Here is a 15,738-nt window from a genome sequence, read left to right on the forward strand (position 1 = left end):
GCAAGATAAGCTCGAATTCCCCTATAATGTAAAAAAATTAATGGTCAAATATGTACTATTGTGTTAACATTTTGTTGACTAAAAATGCGTTAGAACACGTTCATCTCAAAGACGAGTTCGTTCAGAATCCCATCGCGGATTTGTGTGGTCGAAAGACAAACTGCAGCAACCTATTTCTTGGTATTTGCTTGTCGAAATTGCTTGCCATTTTTCATAATACATTTTACACAATTATACATATATATCTTTATTATATTAATACTTATTATATATTTTTTATATTATTAGTAGTAATAATTAAAAAACAATTATTAATATAATAAAAATATATTATTATTATTAGTATTATTATTAATAATCACGATGCAGTGGATGGAAATCTGTGGGAAAGCACGACTTGATCGTCAGGTTCCTGAGGGGAGCTCTTACCCTCTTGGGACTTATCTCTGGTGCTCCCGCACTGCAGAGACCTCCCTTTGAGCCCTGCAGGCAGCTGAGTTAAAAGTCCTGTCTTTAAAAACAGTTCTCCTTCTTGCTTGGCCTCTATCAAGAGTGTAGGGGACTTGCACGCATTTTCGGTCGACGAATCGTGCCTGGAATTCAGGCCGGCTAACTCTCACGTTATCCTGAGACCCCGGCCTGGATATGTGCCCAAGGTTCCTACTTCTCCCCTTAAAAGGGACCAGGTGGTGAACCTGCAAGCGCTGCCCGGAGGAGGCAGACCCAGCCCTGGCTTTTCTCTGTCCCGTCCACTCCTGCGGTTAACAGACAGAACGCAAAGCCTCAGGACCTCAGTCCAGCTCTTTGTCTGTTACGGAGACCAGCAGAAGGGAAAGGCTGTCTCCAAGGAGAGGTTGGCCCACTGAGAAAAACAAAAAGATAGTGGATGCCTTCGTCTTGGCGTATCAATCCCAAGACACACCATGCCCCCCTGGGTTGCGAGCCCACTCCTCTAAAATGAGAGTGTAGCTTCTGCCTGGGCGTTGGCACTCGGTGCCTCGCTGACAGATGTTTGTAGAGCTGTGGGTTGGGCGACACCAAACACAAATAGCCTATGCGTCGAGCCGGTTTCTTCCCGTGTGCTCCCTTCAAATGAAGCCAGTTACACTGTAAGCCCGGTTCGAAGTGTCGACTTTCCCCTCCTATGGGCCGGATATGTGCGCCATTCTTGCTCCAGTAGAGTTCCTCTTAGCCCAATTCCTGTCGAGTTCCTCCACACCCTTCGGCAACGGACATGGCGGAGCGTCCGATACCAGGCCTAGCACTCGTATGCACTGGTGGAACCTGTGCTAGGCTGGGCCCATATGTTGTGATCCCTACGGCGATCCCATATGTGTATTCTTCCACGGTACTTCCACGGCATGTCTTTGCCTTGGCAGAGCCCCCTCTGCCGTCACTGGGGTGTGTCTTCCCCCTGTTATAGGCTGGAGCCACCTCAGTGACATCCCAGATGTTGTACTGCCCGGTAATGCTCAGTCCATATGTGTATCCTACATATGTATACCTCCCTACAGGCAGGATGTGGCTTCTGCAGCGTATTCCTTTCCAACGAAAGGGCATGCTTTCCCAGTGTTAATAAGTCTGACTGAGTGGGTCTTGTGGAACAGCAGTGACTTCCCTGGCCCAAGCCCTGTCCTACCTCCAACCTCAATAATCCGGAGGGATCAGGAGGCTTTTGTCTAGGCACTGGAAGGTGGCAGCACTAGTGGCGTTTTAATAGGGATCCCAATCAGTCGACGACACGTCGACTACGTAAAACGTGAGTGACTGAAAGGGAACGTCTTGGATACGTATGTAACCTTCGTTCCCTGAAGGAGGGAACGGAGACGTAGTCCCGTCACCACTATTGCTGGACCACTGCTGACTCCGGGCTCCGCTCGGCTCCTCAGCGGAAAAAGCGCTGCGGGGCAGAGTGTGGATGCAAAGCTCGCACGCCAATGTGTGCATTGCCTCATTTTATCAATACCCGAAGATGACAGGCTTCCTAAGCGTGATTCCAATCAGTCGACACCTCGACTACGTCCCTGATCCCTCCTTCAGGGAACGAGGGTTACATACGTAACCGAGACGTTTTGTGAGTTTAGTTAGAAAATTTGGATTTGTGTTTAATGTTGTGAGAAAATGGGTGAAGGTTTCAAGAAATGTGTCTTAGCAATTGTGAAAAACTGAGGAGGAATGTAAGAGGTGGTGAACAAGGAGGAAGAGGATGATGATGAGGAAGAAGAGCAGGTGTGGAGAATTAGCTAACAATTACAGATTTTCTCGATTGCTTAAACACATTTCCAAACATCCTATTTTCAGGTCAAAATGAAGCTCTACACTCAAAACCATCAACTCTTGCTGAAAAAACAAACTTTGCCCTCAGACATCACACACAAGCCCTCACAAACACACACACTACAACATAGTCTTACACACTGGTGCAATAAATTCAAAACAACATTTCCAAATCTGGTAATCTATGTTGCTATATTGTGCTGATTGGTGTGTGATCAATTTTGACTCTTAGTGTTTCCACTTGGGTAATTGTGTGCTAACTGAGCTGAAGCTGTGCTGACTTGAGTGAACAATATTGAATGCTATGCTTTCTAAATGACAACATGGTCTAGGCAATGAGAAATTAAGGGATTTGTGTGTAGAGTTTTGACAGTTCAACAAATCTGACTTATGTGTCAAAACAGGGGAATAATGTTGATAGTTTAGGGAAATGGGTGTGCTTTTTGATAAATGGCGTTATGGTTTTGAAATTTTAGTTCAAAAGCCTGGTTATAGTGTTTAAGCAATCAAGAAAAACTGTAATAATAATTGTTGTCAGGGCTGGATCTGTTTTTTCCCTTTGCCTGCAAAGATGATATTGTCTGTGATGTGGACAAAGTCCTCAGGCCAGACCCGACATGAAGACATGATGCTGAAGCAGAATGAATCTCTCACTGACCTTGAACTCAGTTGCACAACTCTTCTGAGTGACTGTAACATGCTTTTCATTTAGAGTTTTTTTTACTCTAACCTTTTTGGGTTTTGCAGTTTGGTCACTGTATTTTCACAGTATGCAAGTGCTCAATATACAGACATTCAATACTATATAATATTCAGTACAATACTATACTTGCATTGCATATAAAAAAATTTCACCTTACGTAAGTTGTCATTGCTATTCTTTTTTACGTAATTGCTAAATATGTTTACTTTGTATATACTTTTTTCCTGTAACTGTGTGCTTTGGAATCTGTGTTTTCCATTTTTCTCTGTAGTGTCTAATGAATGATCTAGTGTTTAGTATTGACTCGCTGTTTGTATGATCTGAAAGCATTGTTTGATTTTGAGCACAGATAAAATAGTTTTGAGGCAATCGTTTTATTTTGCCAGAAGAGTCAGAGGTTCTCTGAATGTGGTTTGAAAATTTTGATTTGTGTTTAAGGTTTTGAGAAAGTGAGTGATGGTTTCAAGAAATGTATTTAGCAATTCAGAAAAAAAATGTAACGAACATAATTATTTGTTGATCCACTTTACACTTACAATACACGTAAATGGAACGTCAAAGTAAAGCCAGCAAGCTTATCCAGACTACATAACAAGTTACATCGTTTCATTTGCCACTTTGGAACTCACAAGTCACAACCATAGACGATCACAACTCTTCAGAATTCAGAAACCATAAACGCCAGAGACACCCGGAAGAGCGCGCGCCAAGCCTCCTCACGCACGTGATTGGCTGAGGTGTGATAATGTGATAAACTGAGTTCCATCAGTGCGCTCGGCTCAGATCTTCAGCTACAGTATTGGCACGGTAAGTTCATGCAATTTTACTTGCGCATTTATTGTCTTTCGTGTTGTTTTTGTACTGATCGTGTCATATGACCGCGTTTAAAGCATAGTTTGAAACATATTGCACCTATGAGAAGAATACCCCTAAACGTTGTAATAATCTAATAAAATCTAATGAGATTTAGCTTTAGAGTTCATTAAGTAGGCTAAGTTATATAAAATAATGTTTCAACTTTTTAAAAGAGTAAAAACGTGTTAATTATATCGTTTTGACGTGGCTTTAGTTTTTAGATGGAATAGCCTATATTTGTTTATTTTGGCAAACAATGCATTTACAATTCAAATTCGGAATGACGTTTTGTCACATCTAAGGTTATATGCAAATATTTGCAAATAACGACCATAATAATGTTACCATCTTCTAAAGATCACGATGATATTCAAGTTTTTCTGAAATGCTAAAACACTAAAAACCCCATTCTCTGAACCAAATTCTCAATAGCCTAAACCAATTGGTCGAATACTCTTTCTGTAAAACATTAAACAAGTTCAGGTAGTTAAAACCCTGTTTTGCATAAACACATTTTCACTCACTAAAACACATTTCGCAATGTGATGCACTTATGTTTCAAAATGCTAAACACAGGCAGGCAAAAGTTAAACACAACTGCAACACAGTTGTCATCGTTTACACACAACGAGTCAAAATTGTTCACACTTATTTCTAATGATGTTAACTGTAGGCCTACATAATACAAGTCAATTCAGAGTCCCAAAATTGACTCAAAATGTTGCACTGAATGTTGATACCAATAATGGATGGTAACAATAAAAGAGGGAGAGAAGGAAGAGTATGTGTAAAAGAGGTGGTGAACAAGGAGGAAGAGGACGAGGAAGAGCAGGTGTGGATAATGTTGTCAAGGCTGGATCTGGCTTTAGGGTTTTTCCCTTTGCCTGCAGAGATGATATTGTCTGTGATGTGGACAAAGTCCTCAGGCCGGATCCAACAGGAAGACATGATGCTGAAACAGAACCAATCTCTCTCACTGATCTTGATTCTGCAGTTGCACAAGTCTACTGAGTGACTGTAGCATGCTTTCCATTTAGAGTATTTTACTGTAACCTTTTTGGCTTTTGCAGTTGGGTCACTGTATTTTCACAGTATGCAAGTGCAAGTATACAGACATTCAACATACAATAGTCAGTACTATACTTGCAGTGCATACAGTATACAATTTATTCACATTTCTACTGTAAGTTGTCATTACTATACTTTTTTACATAATTGCAAAATTTGTTTACTTTGTTACAATATACTTTTTTTCTGTAACTGTGTGCTTTGGATTCTGTGTTCTCCATTGATGTAGTGTCTAATGAATGATCTGTAGTGTCTAAAATATTGACTCACTCTGTGTATGATCTGAAAGCATTGTTTGATTTTGAGCACATATAAAATGGTTTTGAGGCAATTGTTTGATTTTGCCAGAAGAGTCAGAGGTTCTCTGAATGTGGTTTGAAAATTTTGTTTTGTGTTTAAGGTTTTGAGAAAGTGAGCGATGGTTTCAAGAAAGGTGTTTTAGCAATTCAGAAAAACGAAAGCATAGGACTCTCTGAACTACAAATAGTTAAAATATTTTAAACTTATGTGTGAAAGGGTTAATATAATGTAGCATGCCAGTTAATATATGCTAATTATGCCCTTTTTGCCTGCTGTAAATGTAAATGTAACATATTAAATATCAGATCTCTTATATCAAACTCGCTGCTAGTTGGAAATTTACCTTCTTATCATTGGATAACATTTGAATATTCTTTATACATCCAAAAGTCATTTTCCTATTTTTTTTTTTCCATTCACCCCACTGCTTCTGCTTCCAATTTGTTTGTGTTTCCTTCTTCATTTGCACATTATTTTGCTATTTTCCTTTCTAATATTTATTTTAAATGAACTACAAAGTAATCTTGAGTCCTTGTGATTTCATGGAGTCCATGCATTCATTTCAGCAGTCTTGAACTCTTGTGAGTGTGTGTGTACTGTAAAGGTCTGGCTGTTTTCGACTCACACATGATTTCCATTCATAGGCCACACCTTTTAATTCTTTGGAACTAGCCTATATGCTGAGAAATGGATGGCTTTCATGTGACCATTCGAACCTCAGCATCTTCTCTCTCAGGAACGTACGGCAGCGTTTGGATCTCGTTGGTTGGTACTCTGTGCGAGAGCCCTCTGGTAAAAGTGGACCAGCGTCTCTTGCCAAACTCAGTAAGACATGCACCTTTTTTGAGAAGACATCACATGGCTCTGAACACAGATGAAATTAAGGAAGTTAACAGAACAGGTTTAACAGTTTGCAAATACAATGAAACCATAAGAACATAAGCCCATACAGTTTCAGAAATTAACTTTTTTATTAAGGGACATCATTTGGCTTTTACTTTCATGGAGGTATATACTTTTTGAACCATGTTAACATTGTGCCTATTTATGTCAAAAACTAAAAGTCTCATTCATTTCAAATACATAAGTAGTTGTATATGCACAAGATATTATAACACAATAAACATTAAATAATTATGTTAGATTATGTACTGTTGAAAAGTTTGATATGTATTTTTAAATATGATAACAAATTCAAAATCGTGAAATATTACTACAATTTAAATTAGCCTAACTGTTTTCTGTTAGAATATTTTTAAATGTTATTTATTCCTGTGATGCAAAGCTGAATTATCAGCATCATTACTCCAGTCTTCAGTGTCACATGATCCTTCAGAAATCATTCTAATATGCTGATTTGCTTATTGAAAAAAAAAAAAATTTGAATTGAATTGAACAGTTAATATTTTCTGGAAATAAACCCTGAGACTCTGAGACATTTTTCAGGATTTTTTGATGTATAGATGGTTCAAAAGAACAGCATTCATTTGAAATAGAAATCACATTTTTACTGCTACTTGATAAATAAAAGCTTTAGTTTCTTTTCTTTTTTTAAATCGCACTTACCCCAAACTTGTAACAATGTTCAGCAAGCACTTCACTACCTAACACCCTTAAACCAATGCGCTTACACACGCTTGCAAGCGCACACACACACACACACACACAAAAAAACATTCATTTTATTTCTCCTCTTCTGCGGTTTGCTTTCTTATCTAATTCTCTAATAAACTTTCCACTACAAATATTATTGGCTCTTTGACAAATTGCTTTTGTTCCTCTTTTGTAAGCCGGTTTGGATAAAAGCAACTGCTAAATGCATAAATATAAATAATCTAAAAAATATAGTATCTAACAGCTCCAGTTCACTTTATACCTGCTAAGGCACTTTAACCCACACTAAACCCAACTAGATATGCCTAGCATGTAATATATCAAATGACTGTTACAGTAACAGAGTCATTCACTATGGCAGCAGTCTTTAATACTGTGATCCCATAGTAAATTAATCTAGCATGAACAAATGTGCTGTTTTTCTTTTCGAGACAGGCTTGTACAGTTGTCATCAAGCCTAAAGAGGAAGTTGGTGTAGTGGTTCTGTTGAAACTCCGTCTTGAGGCTCAGCCTGGCTTTCCGGACCTGGACTGGCACTGTCGGGATGTGCAGGTGAGACGGAGTTCTGAGGATCCTGAGATGGAGGTTTTTCCTTGCCATAAATGGATCCGGACAGCAGATGGTTGCGTTGAGCTTCGGAACGAGAAAGGTGGGCTGTGTCTGTTTATTTTCTTTCTTTCTTAAATTATTTTCTTTACTTTATATCAAATTCTCTCAATCTTTCTCAAAATTCCTTTAGCCTGTCTGAAAAAGGAGGAAACAATAGCAATCCTAATCGATCACAGGGAGAGGGATCTCCAACATAAACAACAGTTTATCAGGTAAAATATGTTTTACTCATCAATTAGAGCTGCACGATTCTGGATAAATTGAGAATCACGATTCTCCCACAATTCTGAATAGACAACTAAACAAAATAACATGTAATTTACCAGAGGTTCTGAGAAATTAATTGCTGCAGTCTATTTAAAATGTTTATTTAATATGAATAAATAATTTTAAAAAATCGCGTTGAGTGAATGATTCAATGACTCACTCATAAATACTTAGCTTGTTTCATTACTGGATGAAATAACCAGAATCTTGTTTCGCACTGCAATAACCAGTGTACAACCGGTGTATGCTCAACGGCTCTCCGAATTCGCTCACTCCTTTTAATTCACTTTTTCAAGTGAACAGTATTAGTGGACTAACGTAGGGAATAGTGAATGAGGGTTTAGGGGGTGATTTCGGATTCAGCCTCAACCATTTTGAACGAATCTCTTGACCGAATGATTCAATGGCAAATGCATTATCGCCACCTACTGGTGTAACAATGTAATCGATACAATTATTATTTGAAGCACCACGTTACTTTCAGAAGGTGATATGCTCAATTATGATAGCTTCCATAGACATCGTTTATATCCGAACTATATTGAAGAGTTCAGATGCAAAAGCCTCTAAGTGCCATCTGAAATTTTCTTCTAGAATTATAATTTTTATAAAGCTTGTATATTTAAGTCATTTCACTTAAATGACAATTAATAGGTAATTTGCATTGCCATTTAAGTGAAATTATTGAACTTAAATATACGAGCTTGATAAAAATGATCATTCTAGAAGAAAATTTCAGATGGCACTTAGAGGCTTTTGCATCTGAACTCTTCATTTATATATATTTTTTGTTGTTGATAATTTGAATATTTGCAACACTGAAATAACAATACTGTGTGGTTGAAAAGACTGTTTGTGAAGCTGTTTGATACCTATACATGATAACTGCTCTCTCTGGGTCAGCAGCAGTGCAAATTTGAATGTTCTGGTGTGATTTTATCAAAGGTTTAACAGACAAAAGGAAACAGCTGTCATTTATCGTGTGAACGTGTGGGTGTTTGAATCTAGATTCAGCTCTACTTGTCCTTCCATCTTTTTTATTAGTTTAAAAATAAGTTGTTTTTTTATCTATAGGTGGGGCACATTTGTTGAAGGTGGTCCTCACTGTGTAAACATGCCCAGTGTGACAGCTCTAGGAGGACTAAATTTGAGTTACATCCGTCAACGGTATGGTTTCACTGTATTAAAGATTCAATTCAAACTAGTTTGATATTAATTCAATCTTATGTCACCTGACCTGATATTCAAAGTGGGATATTTTCACTTTGTTTGTCTGTCAGCCCAGTTAACAATGTGCACTACATGAAGGGTTTTATTGAAAGAAGAACATCTTGGAGCAACCTACAGGAACTTGAAACATTCTTCCTTTTCAATGGAAGAGAGAACACCGTTGCCAGTATGCCAAACAAATAAATTGCATTTTACAAATTACAGTAATACAACTATATATATATATATGATTTTTTGCTGTGCATTTTTCTTGTAGGATATGTTCAGGATCACTGGCATGAGGATGCATTCTTTGGATATCAGTGCCTAAATGGCTGCAATCCTTTGTATATCAGACAGATCCATAACCTGCCACCTAACCTGTCTGTCACTTCAGAGATGGTCAGACCTTTTCTACCAGAGGACTCATCATTGGAGCAGGAGATGGAGGTGTGTTTGTGTGCAAGTGTGACTTTTAGGGCATTTGTATTCATCACTTTGTAACATAATTGTCATTGTTTACAACTTATATTTTCCACAGAGAGGACATGTGTATCTTCTGGATTATGAAGTGCTTGATCAGCTGCCTGCTAATATTATCAATGAGAAACAGACATACTTGTCTGCTCCCTTATGTTTGCTGCATTACAACAGACATGGAGAACTGAAGCCCATTGCCATACAAGTATGGTTTTATAACGACTTGTTATTGTAATAGTCTGCAATCTGTGATTAGTTACACAAAATTCCTTTTGGATGAGTTTTATTGACCAAATTAAAGCTGAAATCTTAAACTATACTTATATTTCAGCTTCAACAGGTTCCTGGTCCACAGAATCCTGTTTTCTTGCCCTCCGATGCTGCACCGGATTGGTTGTTAGCAAAGATGTGGGTCCGTAATTCAGATTTTCTGGTCCATCAACTACTTTCCCATTTCTTGCGCACTCATCTTTTAGGAGAGGTGTGCTGTACCGCTACGCTCAGACAGCTGCCGGAGATTCATCCTCTACATCAGGTAGAAACAGACAATGCTCAGGCCAAAAATACAGAACAAATTAATTCATCTTCTCTGCAGAAGTTATTTACAGAAGCCCTTAAGGCAAAGGTGAAATCATTTCCTATTTATTTTTCATGCTGTGTGAAAAATGTGTTTCAGTTATTCTACACAGATATCTGCCACATAAGAAGGAAATGCATTGGTAAATTGTAATTATGACATAAAAGTCATAATTATTGCATAAAAAGTCAAAATTATGAGATGAAAGCCATAATTTAACAAAAAAAGTATTATTTTGTAAACTTTTAATTGTATAGTTTTATGGAAGCCCATTTCCTCTATATACTAAACAAATATCATGCTTTGGTAAATTATAATTATGACATATTAAATCAAAATTATTCATAAAGTCATGACACGAAAAGTAAACGTTGACTTATATCATTGACTTTTTAATGTAATGATTATGATATTTTATATCATGATTTAGACTTTTTAGAGACCTGCCAGTTTAGACTTTGTCTCATAATTGTGCTTTAGAAATTTGTATTTCATAATTATGACTTACTATGTCATAATATTGACATAGTATCTCCACAGTTTTATTCAATAGCTCATTTTTATGTTGGATCAACTCAATTAATAAAAAATTTTTTAATGTTGAGTTAATACAACTTGCAATTACTTAGTAGATTCTATTCTGTTCAATATTTTTTAAGTAAAGTATGATGAGTGAACTCATATATTTAAGTATAACAAAGGTTTTCTTGTTCATTTTTAATAAAATTGATCCAAGTTGGATTTACTTAAAAATTGTGGCAAAAATGGCTCATGAATATTTTAAGTAAATTCAACACATCATTTTTTTCATTATGGTTATTCAAAGCATGTTTTTTATGGGCTTCCATATAATGACTTTTTGCCATCATTTCAACTTATGTCATCATTTTGACTTTTTATCTCTTAATTATGGCTTAATATCTTATAATTGTGACTTTTTATGTCATAATTATGATTTACCAAATCATATTTCTTTCTTATGTGGTAGAATATTCTTGGAATATTCTTCCATAAAAATAAAAAAACAATCAGAAAAATAATTTACTTTTCTTCTCTTTACAGACATGTACGATATAGACAATTCATTAGGCACTGAAATAAAATTCATTTTACCCATTTTGTTTTAGCCTGCCGTTCCAGGCTTTTGTGGTTAATTGATCATTTTGATGCTTTAAATAGTTGGGCCTCACCATGAATGGACTTAAGAGTGAAAGTTTGATTTCTTTAACTAAACCTATAAATTGTGCTTTTATTTTTCAGCTCCTGATGCCTCATATCCGCAGCACACTTCAGATTAACATTCAGGCTAGAGCCACTCTTCTGGCCACAAAAGGTGTTTTTGACAAGGTTGGTGTGTTTATTATCTACTGTATACTCTGTGAAGGGAGTGACAGAGAGAATCTATTTTAACTCCTGATTTAGTTTAATTTTATACAGTTTATGTTTCTGTTCTCTATAGTCAATAGCGTGTGGCCTGGAGGCAATTCCGCTGCTGATGGCTCGAGCAACACAACGCCTCACCTACAGCTCAATGTGTGTGCCAGATGACGTAAAAGGGAGAGGACTGGATGCACTACCTATCTGCTATTACGCTCAAGATGCTCTCAGGGTCTGGGACGCTCTACACAGGTACATCATCAGCATCCAGCATTTTCTGAATCTGTGTCTTTAGGTTTGAAGTAAGCACATGATTTGCATTTCCCATTCAGATTTGTTGCAGGCTGCATTCGTTTGTATTACTCTAATGATGAGGACGTCCAGCATGACTGTGAACTTCAAAACTGGATTAGAGAGATCTTCACAGAGGGATTCCTTGGCCTCACTCACATAGGTTTGTAGGGGAATGACAGATAGGCCCTGTTTACACCTGGTATTAAGATGCGTTTTAGTCGATCGGATCACAAGTGTACGACCCTAAATACAGGTGTAAACAGGGTCTAAAACATTTTGAGCTTGTCCACTTTGGACCACTTCCAGGGGTAGTCGAAAACGCATTTGACCGGATTGCTTTTGTAGTGTAAAATCATGTGGTCGAATGTGTTCGAACTGCCACAAAAGACGCTTACTGACCCAATGCGTCAACATTACGGGAAGTGCACTAGCCAGACGGGATTTAAACTTTGTCGGCTGGAGACCTGAGTTTGGTTTGATGACAAAAAATGTACCTAGCACAATGTTCTCTCGCCATTCCCTTTTTCTAACACGCACTCACAGCGTTCTCTCCGTGCTGCTGCTCTCCGTATGTTTTTCCATTGTCTCCGGTTGCATTCATATGTGATTTTCGCAAGCTTATTTTGTCCATTAGATCGAAAGATATGAAAAAACACATACATAGACCCTCCCCTCAAAGAAATCAGGACAGAAGTAGTTGAAAGGGGACCAAAGAGACGGATTAAAACACCAGGTATAAACGGGTATGTGTCTCCCTTGTTTACTTGTGAACCGATCAACCAAAACGCATCTTAATACCAGGTGTAAACAGGGCCTTAGACCACATAAAGAGACCAATATGCTCAGTGAAGACCAGGAGTCAAAGTTGAAGTCCAACAAGTTGACAGGGAGTTTACTGAAGACAAAGTTTTACTATGCATCTGCTCCATATATTCTTCATAGTGATGTAAAATGCATAAAATGATCTTTGCTTTGCCTTCATATCATCTCTAGGAGTTCCACAGTCATTTCAGACCGCATCTGAAATGTGCAAGTTTGTAACCATGGTGATCTTCTCCTGCTCAGCACTTCATGCAGCTGTGAACTTCTCTCAGGTATGTTCAGTTATTAATAAATGAACAGATGTTCTCCGAAACAGCATATTATGTCAACTTAGCTAATGCAGATTTACTAAATTCATTCATCACATTTAGTTGGATTTTAACATTTGGATACCGAACAGTCCAGCGGCCATGTCGCGCCCCCCTTCTCAGACCAAAAACTCAGTGTCTGAGGAAGATCTTTTCTCCTTCCTTCCGGAGATGAACTCCTCTTGCCACGTCCTTAGTGTCCTATCTCTACTGTCTCAGCCTGCCATTGACTTTGTGAGTGTTAACACTGTCCTCCAGAGTATTGCTGCATGAACTTTATACTGTATATTTATTGTAGGATGCAGATGTGTTATTCATCTAGCCACTTACTTCCTCTATAGGTACCATTGTGCCATTATAATGAGTGGTACTTCCGCAGTGGTGCAACCGTCAAACTTGTGGAGGAAGTCCAGAGAGAGCTGAAGATGATAGCAGAAGACATCGCAGACAGAAACAGCCGTCTGGTGTTGCCCTATCCTTACCTGTCTCCAGACTACATTGAGAACAGTGTGACTATTTGAGTTCACTGTCCAGCTGAAAATTGTGTCTGCTTTGTATGGCCTGATTTCACAGACAGGGTTTAGATTAAGCCAGGATTAGGCCTTAGTTTAATTAGGACTTTTAAGTGGGTTTTATAAATGTGCCTTAGAAAAAAAACATTACTGGTGTGCATCTTGAGACAAAACAATGACTGTGGACATTTTAAATTATGTTAGTGCAAGTTTCTTTCAGATAAAACAGCTCAAATATGTATTTTAGTCTGGGACTGACTTGAGCCTTGTCTGTGAAACCGGGGGTATATGTATGCAACTAAGTCAGGTAGAAGTTTTGTCTTAATTTCAGCTATACTTACATTTACAGCTTTAAAAGTTTGATGTTTGATATTTTGGGCTTGCTTTCAACAGTAGGCTACTATTGATTAAGAATCAACTGTGCTGTGTTTATTACATGTTCCAATGAAGAATATATGCATCATTCATTTTTCAAAGAAAATACAAATAAAAAGTAAGGTTATGTCAAAAGAAGGTTTTAGTCTGTTTGTCATTGATTAACCTAAAATTAATCAGTTTACCATTTGTAGGAAACTCAGAATCGAAGACCAGGAGACGTTGGGATCGCATTCAAACAGAAGTTATTCTTTATTGAGAACTTCGCTTTGCGGTTGCTGCAGTTCTTCCAACAGTCTAAATCTAATACAGTATGCATTGTAGTTATATACATTCCAAGGGGGAGGGATTACATAGAGGCGGAGACTCTGAACCAAGCATGCAAATGAAGTAGGAACACACCCTACTCTAAGAGCGCTACCAGTCCAATTGAATGGCCAGGAACTCCGGTTCCAAGAGCCATCCCAGAGCCATTAAAGACAAAAGGTGAAAGTCTCCCCTACAGCTAATCCAATCAACCTAACGATTCAACGTCTGGGCCAGGGGCTCCGAAAGCCATTTGGGCTCCGAAAAGTGAGAATCTCAGTGATCTGACTCATTTAAAACACAATAGAGAAAACAGGACTGGCCGGAGTCTCTAGCTAGAAACTGACCCTAGTAAAATCAAAGTCTTAACTTTTAATGTTGGAACCTAAATTAAACATTAAATAAATTTGTTATACAACACCCTAAAAACAAAATGTGCAGCTATCACTCCCGGCATTAATGGAAATAAAAAGTTCTGTCATGAAACTAGATGGCACAGGCTGATAGGTCCTTAACTCAATCTGCTTGCAGTCACATCGGCTGCATCCGAAATGACATACTTCCCTACTAGTAGGCACAAAACAATATGTGACAAAAGAAGTTTGTCCAAATTCACAGTACTCATAAAAGAGTAGGCAAAAACTATCCGGATGACCTACTTCTTCTGGCGAGATTCTAAAGTGTGAATATGATGGACACTTTACTTTCCCTAGTTACAGTTTATTGTAAGGTGTCATTGTTACAGTGTTATTATATATTTAAGTACTGAGTAATAATAATTAACTACATGTACTATTGTACTTACTATAGGGTTAGGGTAGGATTAGGATTTAGTTAGGGTTAGTTGCATGTAATTATGCATAATTTGCTGTTATTGCTATGGTAAGTAAATGCAACACTGTAAAATAAAGTTTCCAATTTTTGTATTTTTTACAATATAATTATATTTCATTTAATAATTTTTAAAGCATTAAATCATATTTTCACATTGGTCCTTAATTGGACAAATTTACAAAATTGTTGGAAATGATGCACATAAAAAAAGGTATTCTGTTCACAGGTAGGATTTATCTTTTTTTTTTTTTTCACACATTGTCTGTCTTGTATTTAATCTCAAACATGTTCTTAACTGAATAGGCTGGTACTTTTAAGATTAAACGCCTGGGGATGAGACCAAATAAAATCTATGCATAAATTGCATTTAAAAATTAACAAAATAAATGAAAAGTTATGTTGTTGTTTTTTTGTTTTGTTTTTAATATACGGTATGACCTCAAAAAAAAAATAATCTACAAATCTGTTCATTTTAATGAAAAACAACCCCTGGTACAAAATAGTGTCAGAAAATGAAGAAACATATTCATTGGGATGTATAGTACAGGCTTGAGAAGTTGAAATATATATAAATATTGCGGTGGCAGAAGGGGTGTCTTCAGGAGACCTGTGTGGAAACAGTCAGTGTGTAGTTCCGTTTGGTGCCACTAGTGGCGTGGCGCAAAAACACACTTCTATTTGAATCACTTCGTTCTTTTTCCTGCGTCACGCTTCCAACGGTCATCCAACTGTTGACACCTGTACATACGTACATCTAAAACTTGAAGAAAAATCGACATTCTTGAGCTAGCATGTTTACATCGAAACATTTTTAAGCATGTAGTAAATGCACAGGTTTCCAATTTAGAGCTAATCTTGTTCAAATCCACAATATAATTCATTTTGAGCGTGTGCAGGTCATATGAAGTCATTTTGTTGCCATCGCTGCTATAATAAGGTAAGATGTTTTTC

General features: G+C 37.5%; 1 protein-coding gene across 1 annotated transcript; it reads left to right on the forward strand.

Annotated features, from left to right (window-relative positions):
- Positions 1–3,714: 3,714 nt before the first annotated feature.
- Positions 3,715–13,778, forward strand: LOC311276923 (hydroperoxide isomerase ALOXE3). Its single transcript, XM_084386946.1, has 15 exons — positions 3,715–3,787; positions 5,848–6,028; positions 7,253–7,466; positions 7,557–7,638; positions 8,768–8,860; positions 8,974–9,089; positions 9,180–9,352; positions 9,444–9,587; positions 9,714–9,917; positions 11,220–11,306; positions 11,419–11,588; positions 11,669–11,790; positions 12,624–12,724; positions 12,824–12,994; positions 13,102–13,778. Exons 2-15 carry the CDS (start codon positions 5,891–5,893, stop codon positions 13,279–13,281), a joined length of 1,995 nt encoding a protein of 664 aa, XP_084243072.1. The 5' UTR covers positions 3,715–3,787; positions 5,848–5,890; the 3' UTR covers positions 13,282–13,778.
- The last annotated feature ends 1,960 nt before the right edge of the window (positions 13,779–15,738 follow it).

The sequence above is a fragment of the Rutilus rutilus genome, assembly GCF_951802725.1.
Source record: "Rutilus rutilus genome assembly, chromosome: 18".
NCBI classification, from domain to species: domain Eukaryota; kingdom Metazoa; phylum Chordata; class Actinopteri; order Cypriniformes; family Leuciscidae; genus Rutilus; species Rutilus rutilus.

Coding starts and splice junctions, on each gene's coding strand:
- LOC311276923 (XM_084386946.1), top strand. CDS start 5,891: ATGGATGGCTTTCATGTGACCATTCGAACCTCAGCATCTTCTCTCTCA. Junction 9,090..9,179: donor AAGAGAGAACACCGTTGCCA/GTATGCCAAACA, acceptor TTTTTCTTGTAG/GATATGTTCAGGATCACTGG. Junction 9,353..9,443: donor CATTGGAGCAGGAGATGGAG/GTGTGTTTGTGT, acceptor TATTTTCCACAG/AGAGGACATGTGTATCTTCT.